Source organism: Meriones unguiculatus, chromosome 3 (genome assembly GCF_030254825.1).
Source record: "Meriones unguiculatus strain TT.TT164.6M chromosome 3, Bangor_MerUng_6.1, whole genome shotgun sequence".
Classification (NCBI taxonomy): Eukaryota; Metazoa; Chordata; class Mammalia; order Rodentia; family Muridae; genus Meriones; species Meriones unguiculatus.
The window spans coordinates 126,553,296-126,566,945 of record NC_083351.1 but is presented as its reverse complement, the minus strand read 5'-3'; the positions used below and the strand labels follow the sequence as shown (position 1 = coordinate 126,566,945).

Sequence of the window (13,650 nt, the reverse complement as noted above, 5' to 3'; positions counted from 1 at the left end):
GGCTTCTTAATGTTTTGAGTTTGCCTAGGAAGTAATATGATGTGTAATGGAAATGTGTTTTCAGCAGCTGTTTACAAAGAAACTGAATTTGTTTAGTTTGAGGCCCTTCTTGTCAGCCTTTTCAGCTCTTACGTGGAAATTATGTGTTTGAGAGACTTGCCTCTGTACATGCTATGTCCCCAGTGCCCAAGAAAGAACCTAAAGAAAATGAACGCTTGGTTGATTCTTGTTGAGTGAGTAAACTCAGAGATTTTGCTTTTAACAACGGATTGTATTTTTTAAATGTCAACAGTTTCAACCTAGGAAGTTGGTGAAGACTCTAAAGCAATCTCCTAAGTCTTAACCTTGTAAGTTAATGCATGTAGGAGTAACATCTTATCACCTGAGGAATTCTTTGGTTTCTAAGGTTTGTTTTTTGTTTGTTTGTTTGTTTGTTTTGTTTTGTTTTTTGTTTTTTTAATGGACTTGATTCTGCAAACTGCATAGGTTCTAAATTTTATTATTTTAAGGGTTATTAATGACATTTTATGAACTTCTCAAATATTGTTACATCATTAACATGTTTCCTCTCTCATTCTGTGTAGATACAATTTCCAACAACAGAGTGGTATTACAAAGTCGCAACAGTGACTTACATTAGGCCTTCATAATTATTTTTTAAGGATCTGATTTTTCTAAATGCCAAGCTTTCATTCTACTTTTAAGGTAGATTGTAAGCCACTAATGTAGACCTTTACCAGCCCACTTAAAACGAAGTTGAATTTCATTCATATAGAACTTGCATTTTACAAAGATGAAGATAGAAAAGAAGAGGATGGTTTCAGCAGGTGTCAGCTTCAAAGCAAAGGGAAATTAAAACTAACAGGTTTTGGTACTGTGCTTTCTGGCCAGTCAGCACTGTCATGGCCAACCCAGGTATTGCAGTGAAGTTAAGTAGAATAGAAGGTAAATGCAGAACAGGACAGTTTCATTTCATAAGGAAAACACTAATTACAAAAAATAGTTGAAGTCTTTTTAAAAATCTCAAACGAAGTTATAATGGCTCTTAAAATATTAGCAAAATTGTAATTTTAAAGATTCTGCTTTTGTTTTAATATTTAACACAATGCTGAAAATATTAGTAGCTGGAGAAATTCTCTGTTGTTTTCAGGGGATTGATAAAGTATTGATTGTGATTGATAATGCAGAACCCAATATGGCTATTGACACCCTCTTGTAAACAAGTGATAGGTTTTTCTATTATAGACTTTCAGTGGAGTTTTGTTATTATGTGCACACTTGGCTGTTTATGCTGTAGCACATACATGGAGATCAGAAAACAGGTTGGTGAAATTTGTTTTCTCCAACCTTTACATGGCTTTGGGGATCAAACTGAGGTCGTCATCAGGCTTGTATGAGTTGCCTGCTGAGCCGTCTTGCAGGCCTCTTTCAGGGGTATTGAGCAATTTAATTATGATATGCCTTTGTATAGTTTCCATGTTCACTCTGCTTGGAATCTTGGACTTCTGACTTACTGTTTTTATTACATTGGTAATACTCAGCAGTACTTTGGGTCACATAGTGTGTTTTAACCTGACTGAAGGGAAGGGTGTTCGTCGCTAATTGCATATAGCCTTCTATTCCTAAGCCATGGCTTGTTTCCTTACACCCATGCCATGCTTGTTGCTCTGCTGAATGTCCCACACAACACTTTTGCAAGATCTTCAGAGTACTCTTTTTGGTCAGTGTCCGGCTTCTGTAGTATCCGTGGTCTCTTTGGACTTTTAGCTTTGTGTCTTTAACTTAGTATGTTGGATTTTCCCTCCCCATTACAGTGCCAGTGTTTAAGGCAGTTAGTACAAGTATAGGGGATGCACGCGTGCTTTTCATTTTCCAGGTGCCATTCTTTACTGCGTAAGTTCACTGTTGTAAAAACTATACCTACAAATGTTTTATCTAAGATTTTGATTAATTAAATCTGGACGCTATAGTTGGTCTTTGTTGCGACCTAATAACACAAAATAAAAGTTGTGATTTATGATTTCATGGTTGAATAACCCTCAGTGATACTCAGTGTTGGGCTATAGGCATATGTGAACGCAGTGGGAATGTGAAGGGAGTTGAACCTAGAAGTCAGCTAACCGTGTGTATTTGGAATGAAGGACTAGACTGTAAACTGAGAATCAGTATTGTGGAAGTTTGAATCCGCATATTTTTATGTGTTTGATAATGATAATACTCTTACATTTATGTTAAATTGTTTTGTATTTTCTACCAGAACCTTCTGATAACTTAAGAGAGATTCTCCAAAATGTGGCCAAATTGCAAGGAGTATCAAATATGAGAAAGCTGGGCCATCTGAATAACTTCACTAAAGTAAGTAGCTTGAAACTATACTCTCACATTCTTTTACTCAACTTAGTAAATATTTCCTACTGATCATTAAGAAGAAATTTTTAAATGTTTACTTATTATTGATATATTTCTGTTTTTTTCTCATTGCTTTCATCCTGTTTTAAGTTTCTGAGGATTCTTGCTATGTTGTCGAGGCTGGTTTCAGGATCCCTGAGCGTTTGCTATCTTCCTGAGGAATTGGAACTGTAGTTTCACATCACTATGCATACCTGTCAAATGCTTTTAAATAATAGGAATATGTATCTGTTGTAGAAAATTAGTTAGGTTCAGAAAGGAAGGTAGAAGGAAGTCACTGAGAAGCCTATAATCCAATCTTCTATTGGCACATTTATGTAGGCAACATACAAATATTAATCTGTTAGTGTTTTAGAAAATATACATAATTCTCAGAGATCTGTTTGTATTTCCTTTCCCTTACTCTTATTGCTTATTTCTGTCATCTTTATCTAAATTAGAGCCCAAGTGAAATGCATTTTCTGATTTTATTTCATTTAATTAAATATCAATCTTATTTTGGTGATGTTCATGAAACTAAAAAAAAGCCCAACTTGCCTAAGTTAAACTGTTAAAAACCATTTTATTAGGCTTAGAAATGCTCTCATAACTGGCTTTGGACACCTCAGTATGTAGCTCTACTTGTCTTGGTGTAGCTTGAAAACTAGGGCTAATTGTAATGATGTCTCTGACAACTATTAACAACTCTGGCACCAGCCTTAGTCTAAAGCAATCTAAAACAGTGCACTGTCTAATAGAAATAGATGTGAACTCTATAGAAGAAGCATGTGAGCTTAATTTTTATAGCTTTCCTACAGCTATCTTAAAATAAAATGTCAAATGTAAAACGTTAAATATCATTTAACTCTTTATACAAGTTAAATGAGTATTTTAATAATAGATGCCTCAGTTCATGCTAGCTATGTTTCTGGTCTTCATAGCCAACTGTAGCTGACACTGCCAGTGGATGCTACCAAGATGGGACCCTTTTTTTTTTTTTTTTAAACCTGTGTCTAGGCTTTGTCTCCTCCCTCTCCTTTTCTTCCCTGGCTTTATCTAAATTTCTTTCAGAACATTTCCCCAAGTCTCTATCTGGTCTATGCTTCTTAGTCTGTATTCTCAAATTCTCTTCTCCCTTTCTTACTCTCTTTGAGCTGCCTCCACTCCCATTCCCTGTCCTTCCCTTGTACCCCATTGTTCCCTTCTCTCCTTCCTAATTGTTTGCTTTATGTCATTTCTTCCTGCATGTAGACTGTGCAGTGACTTCTATAATGAAGTCCCAAGACTCTGTATTTCATATTTTAAAACATGTTAAAAATAACTTTTGCCTATTCTTCTCATCTTGGAGCCAGATTCTTGATTGCTGTCTTCAGGTTCTTGTGGGTTGGAAAACCAGATGGTCAGACTTGGTAGAAAATGTCTACAATAAGAAGGATTAAGTCCTGAGTTACATTCTAAAAATCTGTCACATAAATAAACTTATTAACTTTAGACTTGATAAAATGTCCTTTGACTATTTACTGATATGGGAGAAAGCATGAAGCTTTGTTTCATTCAGTCAGCCCCAACTAACTAGCAAAGCAGTCCTGGGGAAATCTCACAGTAGTGTTAGCATCTTTAGATGTAGGGTAGTGCTGGCTGTAAAACAGCTCTGTAGCAGAGTGCATGGCTTGTTTTTAGGAGCTTGTTTTATTTTTATTTATACTTTTTACCTTTTTGCTAGTTTTTCCACTTTTTGTTGTTGTTTGTTTGTTTTTTTTCAAGAGAGGGTTTCTCTGTGTAGCGTTGGCTGTCCTAGACTCACTTTGTAGACCATGCTGGCCTTGAACTCACAGCAATCTGCCTTCCTCTGTCTCCCTGTCATACCTGGCTTCCACTAACTCTTAGGGAGATAAGCCTACTTAATGGTTGTGTGGTAGACTGTAGATCAGGGTTTTTCAGTATTAATATTCTTAACAGAGTAGGAAGGCTGATCCTTGTTTCTGGCTCTACTTACTATACGACAGGAACATTTACTTAATACACCCCAGTTGTGATAAGAAAAATGTCCCCAGGAAGCCAACTGTTCCCTGGGAGATAAAATGTCCCTATGTAAGAACCACTGCTGCTCCAAGTAAATGTGTGCTCATTTTGTTATAATATTCACTCATTTACCAAGCTCTTGCACATACTGAATGTTATTGTAATAGTAAGCCTCTGAAATCCATATTGTTAGAAAGCTGGTGTAAAAGTGTTTATTGAGCTGGCGTATCCGTAAAATCTATATGTACATGTTCTTAGTGTAATTTACAGATTCTTAAAAATCTCTTAAGAATAGGTTGATTGGCTGAGAAAATGAAAAGGTAAAAATTATAATGCTAGAAGGCTAAAAGCTAGTTGGACGTTTTTTTGTTTGCACTAGAACACACACATACACACATACACACTGAACTTTAGCTGTTACTTCTAAGCTAGAGGGTACTATCCCTTTAAACTAAGCTTCTCAAACCCATGAAGTATTTTGTGGATTTCTACTTTCCTACTTCCCTTTAACCCAAAGTCTATCTCGTACCAGATTTTTAATCATCATATTTTAAATTGGTAAGATTTTTCATTTTAAGCATGGGCTTTTGTTACAACCAGCTTTTGCTTTACTATCAAGTATAACTCTAGCCATTGGTGAACTTCTTTCCTGTGCATCCTCATAAACCATGAAGAGAGCAAGCTAGTGATCATTTACTCATATGATTGCCACACACCATGCTTGCCCTCTGACATCATCTCACTAGATACAGCAGTGTGTCTAGCAGACTGATGATGAATACAAATTTGGTGTTCTATTTTTACGATAGACCACATGTTCACAGTCAAATGACCTGCCTTCGAAAGATGATATTTTAGGCCCTTCCCATTTTAAAGCTCTGAAAACATCTGTATTTCCTTTTTTTTTTAATTAAGGGATGTATGTGTGAGGTAATTATAAAATGTGAAAATGGTATAGAAGAATTTTACAATAAAAAGTGAAATTCTTCTCTCATTTGCTGCCCTCCCCCTCCAAAGCTCTCTAGCAGAGGTTACAGATAGAAGATACCCTTTTTTTGGTAACAAATGTGTGAATGTGTTTATGTGAGGGTTTATGTTATAGGAATTAAATGAATTAAATAGTGTTTTATAAAGTGCCCAGTTTATTTATAATTTATTATGTATATACAAAGTATTTTTAGATGACTTTAAGATATAAATGTCTACCGGCACTCAGGGAGGCAGAGGCATGCAGACTGCTGTGAGTTTGAGACCAGCCTGGTTTACAAAGCAAGTCTAAGGTGGCCTAGGCTACACAGAGAAACCTTGTCTTGAAAATAACAAAAAAGATGTAAACGTGTGTAAATACAGGTTTGTATGTGCCTGTATATATACATATATATTTATTTGCAGCTAGCATTTTTCATATTGCAGGATACCACAGAATGTTTTCTTTTTCTAAGTATACTGTTGTTTTTTTTTTATCTTCACCTCTGTGTTTTCTGTGTATGTGAACATTATCTTCTAAAGAGTTAGGCTTAGTGGTGTAGTCTATAATCCCAGCTACTTTAAAGGCTGAGGCAAAAGGACCTAGGGCTAGTGAGATGCCTCAGTGATAAAAGCATTGCTGCCAAGCCTAATGGCCTGAGTTCAATCCTAGGAACCATAGTATAAGGAGAGAACTGAATTCTACAAGTTGTCCTCTGACCTACACACTCACTGGTGGTGCACGTGTGTATACATACACACATAGTATAAATTAAACAAGACATATACATGTAATTCAAATTGAAGAGCCCCTTAGTCAGATCCTGTCTCACAAAGTTAGAGTGGGGAAGAAGTGATGGGTAATATAGCTCTTGCCTAGCATGTAAGGCTCTGGTCCAGTCCTGCAAAACAATAAATAAGGGCTAGAAGGATTGTCTTCGTTACCATCTGTTGCTGTGATAAATGCTGCGACCAAGGCAAGTTACAGAAGGAAGAACTTTGGCAGGTGGGGGGTTGGGGGAGCTAGGGTGAGTTCAGGTTACAGAGGGAGATGAATCTACCCTTCTGTAGGGACATGAGTGTATTTTCTGGCAGGGCAGCATGGCAACAGCAGACATGTTGACTGGAGTAGCAGCTGAGAGCCCCCATCTCAAACTGCTCACTCTAAATGGTGAGGCTTTTGAAACCTCAGAGTCCACCAGCAGTGACAGACTTCCTCTAGCAAGGCTCCTAATCCTTTTCAAACAACCATCAATTGGGGACCAAATATTCAGATGCCCAAGATTTGTGGGGGCCATCTGATTCAAACCACCACAGATGGCTCAGTGTTCAAGATCACCGGCTGTTCTTCTGGAGGACTCAAGTTTGACTTCCAGCACCCACAGGTCAGAAGCTTACAACCTCCTGTTACTCCAGTTCCTTGGATCAAATATCCGCTTGTGGCTTCTGCAGGCACCGGGCATGTACATGGTGTGTGCGTGTGTGTGTGTGTGTGTGTGTGTGTGTATTCATAAACTGTTCTCATACATTAAACAAATAAATGCCTTTGATGACAATTCTATGTGTGATAATTTTTTTTAATGTGGGTTATTCTGTGTTCCTTGCTATAAATAGGGCAAATATTTATTCAACCTTAGTTCTGGATTATTATACTTTAAAAAATTGGCTATGCTAATAAGGAAACTGTATTCAGGGCTGGAGAAATGGCTGTGTTAAGAATGTGTGCTGCTCTTCGATGGAACCCAGGTTTAGTTCCCAACACTGATGCTAGCGACGTCCTCTACCTCCAGCTCCAAAGTAGCTGAGGCTTCCGGCCTCTGCCGTCACCTGTGCATATTCACATGCAGTACGTACACCTTCATGTAATTAGAAGTAACAAAAATAAAATTGTAAATCAAAAAGATATTTAAAGGAAAAGTTAACATTCCTTGGAGATGATTTGCAAGTCTGTTTTCACTTTTTCAGAAGTAGTCCTTTGTGCGTAGCGATTATGTGAGGAGGTCATATTAATGAGACATAACAAACAGGTTGGTGCACTGGTGATGGTATTGGATATTTTAGGCTGGTAAATCAGTGACATGGAATTCTTACCTTTTTTGAAGATTTATGTAACGTTTACTTTCCTTATATAACAATTGACAGATTTATGACAGGACTATAAACTTCTAATCAAAATTAACTTACTTTATTATAAGTAGGTAGCAAATTTAACAAAGTAACGATTAAAGTTATTCTCTTATATAATTATGAAGATGAAATGTCGGTTCCTAATTTCAGGCAAAACAATTCATGTTGAAAATTCGTCACTGATTCTCCTTTTTTTCTCTCTCTCTTTTTGTTTTAGATTTACTTGTGTGTATGAATATTTGCATGAATATGTGTACGTGTACCATGTACCTGCACATAACCAGAAGGGGGACATCAAATCCCCCAGAACTGGACTTATGGACAGTTTTGAGCTGCTATGTTGGTGTGAATTGAATTTAGGTCTGCTAGAGCACAACCAGTGCTCTTAACTTCTGAGTCTTTCTCCAGCTCTACTGAACTCCCCATCCATTGTTCAGGGCTGACCATTTGTTACTGGAAAAACAATTGCTGTGCTCTTCCCTGGCCAGCTATTTCTCTGCCTTGTAGCAGTCCTTAGTGTACAGTTCTTTGTCTAGGGATGGGGCCTCCTGAGCTTTCTTTTTCCCTCCAAAGCATATCTGTGGGTGTCCTTGTTCAAGTCATATTTAGGCAACCATATTTGTTAGCCTTCCTGGGTGTAGTTTCTTTGGCATTCCTAAGAGAAACAATCTTACAGCAAACTGCCTGTTCATTTAGCTCTTAGAATTTTCCACCTCTGTGCCTTGGGTGCAGGAGATGTGCTGTAGATGTGTCTGTTGGGACAGGTCTCCATAACTGCATTTGATCCCTTGTGGTTTTCTGTGTGGTCTGCATTTGTAGCCAAGAGCAGTCCTTGATGAAGGGGCAGTTATTTAGTATTAAACTAGTAGCATAGGTGTAATCCTTATAAATTTATAAATCTACAAAAAGAGATTTTTCTAAATTTTGCCAACTATTTTTAGTTTATATCCTTTTCAGCAATAACTCTTACATGATATTATCATGTTTAAAAAAGAAGTCTTTGCACAATTGATTTTAAATGGAATTTTTATGTCTTTTCATGTTTTAGAAAACAATATTGTATTTGTCAGTTTTATTTATTTCTTCAGTAAATTTCTTGTATATTTTCTTTACTACTTTTTTACTTTACAGTTTTCTCCATTTTATAAGCATCTATATCAACTTGCCAGGTGAAACTAGAGTTCTCAATTTTGTCCTCTCTAAATGTTTGAAATTCTAATCCTTGGGAGATTAAAGTAGAAGTATATTTGGCGATTGGGGCTATCAGAAAAGGTGTGGGTGGATCTAATGCAGTATGATTGCTGTCCTCAGAAGACATGAGGACACAGATGTGTCCTCTTAAACTATGCAGAGGAAAGACCATGTAAAGATGTAAACACAGCATCTACAAGCTAATGAGAAAGCCTTTTCAGGCAACGCTTCTGCCCACATCATCTGAGTTTAGGGCCTATAAATCATGAGAAAGTAACCTTTTTTTGTTGTGTATGTTTAGGTACCCTTGCAAACTATAAAGGAGTCTTTGTTTTTTTGTTTTGTTTTGTTTTGTTTTATTATATTTGCTGTAATTTCTCTTCTCTCTCTGTCTTTCTCTTTTTTTTTCTTTCTTGAAAATAGAGTCTCATATAGACCAAGGTGGCCTCTGGATCCTGCTTTGTAGTGCCTATGAAGACTTCTGGCCTCTGCCTCCCCAGTACTGGGATTCCAGATAGGCTACCACTATGTCCACCTCTTGTAAATAATGTTGACTGATTTGTTACTTTCACTTTTATATTAGCTTTTCAAGGTACAAAATATTTTCCTGTGGCCTTAAAAACATAAAACAAAACAAACCCCCAAAACTTACTGTTTTTAAGTATTTGTGTATTTAAAAATCACTCTTCTTTAGTTTTAAGTTCTTACAAAACAAAAAAATTATAGAAAAGTGTTCTTATTCTTTTGAAAGCGTGAAACTTCTGTCCACCATATATCAAAATTAAGGGTTTTAATATTGTTTTTTCTTTTTTTTTGTTTTTTTTGGGTTTTAATATTGTAATACCTGAAAATAGCTATTCTATTACTATCCTCACCTATTCTGTCTCACTTGAGACAAGTGAGAAATCTCACTTGGGAGTCTACACCAGCCTGTCTTCTCTAAAGAAATTGTGAGGGTGTTTTGCGCATTTGCTCTCAAAAGGATAGCAAACTTGCCAGTTTGCTCTTAGGGTCTGTTCTTTTCCGGTGACAGATACCAGCATTACCTAGGATTTCACTCTTTGGCCTCAAAGTGTGAAAGATTAATGACACTTTGGGTACCTTTTTGCAGTGTTAGTATAAAAGAGTTTACTTTCTCTTTAATCCATTTCTGTTAGTCCCAATATATGAGAAAGTTTTATTTAACCTTTGAATAGAAACTAGTTTTCTAATTTTATACTTAAATTAGAACCACATGTCACCTGTGTAGGTGGCTTGTAGCCCAGTGCTCTCAATAAAAACAACTAGAAACAAACAAACAAACAAACAAAAAACCTACTAGTGGTACACACCTTTAATCACAGCACTCAGAGGCAAACAGATCTCTATGAGTTCAAGACCAGCCTGGTCTGCAGAGTGAGTTCCAGGATAGTCAGGGCTACACAGAAACCCTGTTTCTGAAAACAAGCAAACAAAAAGCTAGAAGGTGGTGCCCTACACCTTTAATTCCCATCAATAAAGAGAGTTTCAGGACAGCTAAGGCGACACAGAGAAACCTTGTTAGAAAAGGCTTTCCTGCAAAAAACAAACAGCAAAAACAAAGTGACAAACAACTGGAGAGGCTTATTGAAGACAGCAAGCTGCTTGACCATCAAGAAATACAAAGCATTTGCATGTGGTGACGCATGCCTTTATTCTCAGGACTGGGAGCTAGAGGCAGGTGGATCTCTGTAAGTTCAAGGCCCAGCCTGGTCTACAAAGCAAGTCCAGGACAGCCAATGCTACAGAGAAACCCCGTCTTGAAAAGAAAGAGAGAGAGAAAGGAAGAAAGAGAGAAAGAAAAGACAAAGTGAGGGTTAAGAGTAAATGAAGTCAGAGTACTGTAAGATTCCAACATGGAGGACCTGGGGAAGAAATCACATCTGTCAGATTCATCAGTAATACTTGGAAACACAGTGGCAAGCATTAAGAGCAGTGAATTAGACAGTACTGTTGAGGGAGAGAGAAATAGAATAAGCGACAGTATTTCAAAAAGGGTAAGAGTTAAATCTAAAATTGTAGTTAACTAAAAGTAAGATGAAAGCTCTCTCTCTCCCTCTGGCTGTTTCTCTCTGACTTTTTCTGTTTCCTTTGCTTTTTCTTGGGCTCCCTTCCTTTTCCCCCCTTTCATAATAAACTTCTTTCCTATTTAAAAAAAAAAGTAAGATAGAGATAATGCAGCATATTTTTGTTATAAAATTATATACTTTTCAGAAATTTATTAAAGAAAAATGTCCTAAGTTGAGCCTAAAATTTTATATATAAATAAATATGTAAATCTAAACTCATGCAAAGTATTTTATGTTTCCTCTAACAGCTTCTTTGTGATATTGGCCACAGTGAAGAAAAACTGGGCTTTAATTATGAAGACATCATAATTTGGTAAGTCTAGTTCAGTCTTTCCTTTCATCCCCTATTTTAGTGATTTCTACTGTAACAATTTAAGTTGGAAGTAGAGTAGCAAGCAGCACCACATAGAAACGGTGGTTGGCTGAAAGAAAAATTCAGTATCAGTGACTGTTATTTCAGTTGAGCATTTGTGATTGCTGCATACAAATAATTAGAGCTTATGCTCAAAAATACCTCTACTTCTTTAAAGGTTAAAATTGCATATTAAATTTTCTGACTGCATTTCTCTCATTCTTTCCAGGAACAAATATGAAGCAACAAACTAGATTTTTACCTAAGAAAGAAAGAATGTACCTGTTCCAAACTTGATTGCTAATAGGTTATTGATCAAGCAGTTAAGATTAATATAGTGATGTGTGTCTGCTACTATTAAATGTCTTGTTTAACTAAAGTAATCATGATTTAGGATATAAGGAAGCACAGATCCAAATAAGGGATACATTACATTATAGAAACATATCTAAAGATACAGTTTGAAAAGATAATGTGAATTCTCCTTCCATTTATACAATATGCCAGAACATGTATAAAACTCAACATTGGCTGGATAAGTAAGACTGTTTGAAGGAAGCACAGAAGACATCACCAATTGAAATTCTTTACTTTGTAGTGTTTTTGTTGTTTGTTTTTATAGAAGTAATTGTACATAAGTGAAAGTTTGGGATACCTCAGCCAAGAAAAAACTTGGTATGGGAGACTATCCTGAAGGATGAAAAATCTGAAATGCTCCAAAATTTGAGACTTTGTTAGAGTCCTTTCAAGTGTTCCAAAAGTTTGGGATTCTAGATTCTCAGATAAGAGATACTCGGTTTGGCCTAGTCTTTAAAGTAGCCTCAGTCTAAAAGTACAAAGAATCAGAAACACTTCTCATTCCAAGCATTTTAGATGAGGGCTAGGTAAACTGCATTGAAATTTTTATGTCTTGAAACTCATGTAACCAAACTTTCTTTGTCTTCATACAGTTTGCGCTTAGCTTTATTAAATGAAGCAAAAGAAGTGAGAGCAGCAGGGTTGCGAGCACTGCGATATCTCATCCAGGATTCCAGTATTCTGCAGAAGGTGTTAAAATTGAAAGTGGACTATTTAATAGCTAGGTAACTTTCCCAGAGTTGCTTATGTTACGCATGCTTTTAAAGTTTTGTGTTGAGTTTAGCATATAATAAAAACGTATATGGGTTTTTGGTAACACTTGATAATTTTTGCAAACATACATGATACATGACTAAGGCTGTTTTTAGCATAACAGCAAGGCTCTATTATACTTTCAGGCAATTGTAAAATAGTTTTCTCCTTTTAAACTAGTTTCTTGTCCTTGCATTTTACATTACATAGTAACATAAAATCAACATACATAAGTATACATTATTTCTTTTCTCGTTATTTGTAAGGTTCTCCCATGTTTTTTTTTTTTTTTTCTTTTTTCTGTGAAGTATTTGGTTTTAGGAATTAGAGCACAATATTATCTATTCATTTAGAATAGTTTTTCAGTGTTGAGCTATTTTGAACCAATCTGCCCTGAAATTTTTGTGTAAGTCTGTGAGGTTCTCATTTCTTCTAAATGTGTATACAGATAGAAATGTTGGAACATGATGCATGTGTGTTTAGCCTTGGAGATATTGCTGTATGTTTTTGTTTGTTTGTTTGTTTGTTTGTTTGTTTGTTTGTTTTTAGAAGTGTCACTTCTGAGGTCTTGACCAGGTTGTGGAGTTTATTCATATTCACTAAATTTGGAGCTTTGGTTGTTGTTGTGAGTTTATTTATTTGTTCATGTTGTTGTATTTTTTTGCTTTGACAGGGTCCAGGCTGGCTTCAAACTTAATGATTTTCCTTCCTCAACCTCCTGGGTGCTAGGGTTTTAGACATGCACTGTCATCATTGGCTTAGATTTTATAATGGTATCAGTAATTAATGTCATTTTTTTCCCTGTCTTTAGCTGCTGATATATAGAAAACAGGTCGTATTTTCTTCTTTCATAGCAGTCTTGGTAAAGTCACTGTACAGTGTTACTAGTTTATGGGTTCTGTTGGGCTTCCTATGCACATAAGTATTAACAGTAAATGATTCGTCCTTTCCAGTACTTTTTTTTTTATTGCAAGGTAACTTTATTATAATCAATAATGTTAGTTTACAGAAAAAAATTAACACAGTGGTTCCCCCTACAGTAACTGTCTGGGAATTTTTTTAATTAAATTTTTATTTTTTAATATTAATTACAGTTTATTCACTTTGTATCCTAGCTGTAGCTCTCTCCCTTCCAAACCTCATCCTCCCTCCCTCATCTCCTCCCATTCCCTTCTCTTAAGTCCACTGACAGGGGAGGTCCTCCTCCCCTTCCATCTGACTGCTAGCTTATCTGGCTGCATTGTTGTCCTCTGTGGCCTGGCAAGGCTGCTCCTCCCTCTGGGGTGGGGGGTCAAAGAGCCAGCCACTGAGTTCATGTCAGAGACAGTCCCTGTTGCCCTTACTAGGGAACCCACTTGGATACTGAGCTGCCATGGGCTACATCTGTGCAGGAGTTCTAGTCCATAC

General features: G+C 36.4%; 1 protein-coding gene across 5 annotated transcripts in view; it reads left to right on the top strand.

Annotated features, from left to right (window-relative positions):
* Positions 1 to 13,650, top strand: part of Rictor (RPTOR independent companion of MTOR complex 2) — a 116,300-nt gene that overhangs the window by 26,783 nt on the left and 75,867 nt on the right. For all 5 annotated transcript variants that reach the window (XM_021660781.2, XM_021660784.2, XM_021660782.2 and 2 more), the window contains exons 3-5: positions 2,258 to 2,355; positions 11,030 to 11,094; positions 12,084 to 12,215. In XM_021660781.2, the coding sequence (XP_021516456.1) occupies positions 2,258 to 2,355; positions 11,030 to 11,094; positions 12,084 to 12,215 (295 nt within the window). The remainder of the gene's footprint in view (positions 1 to 2,257; positions 2,356 to 11,029; positions 11,095 to 12,083; positions 12,216 to 13,650) is intronic.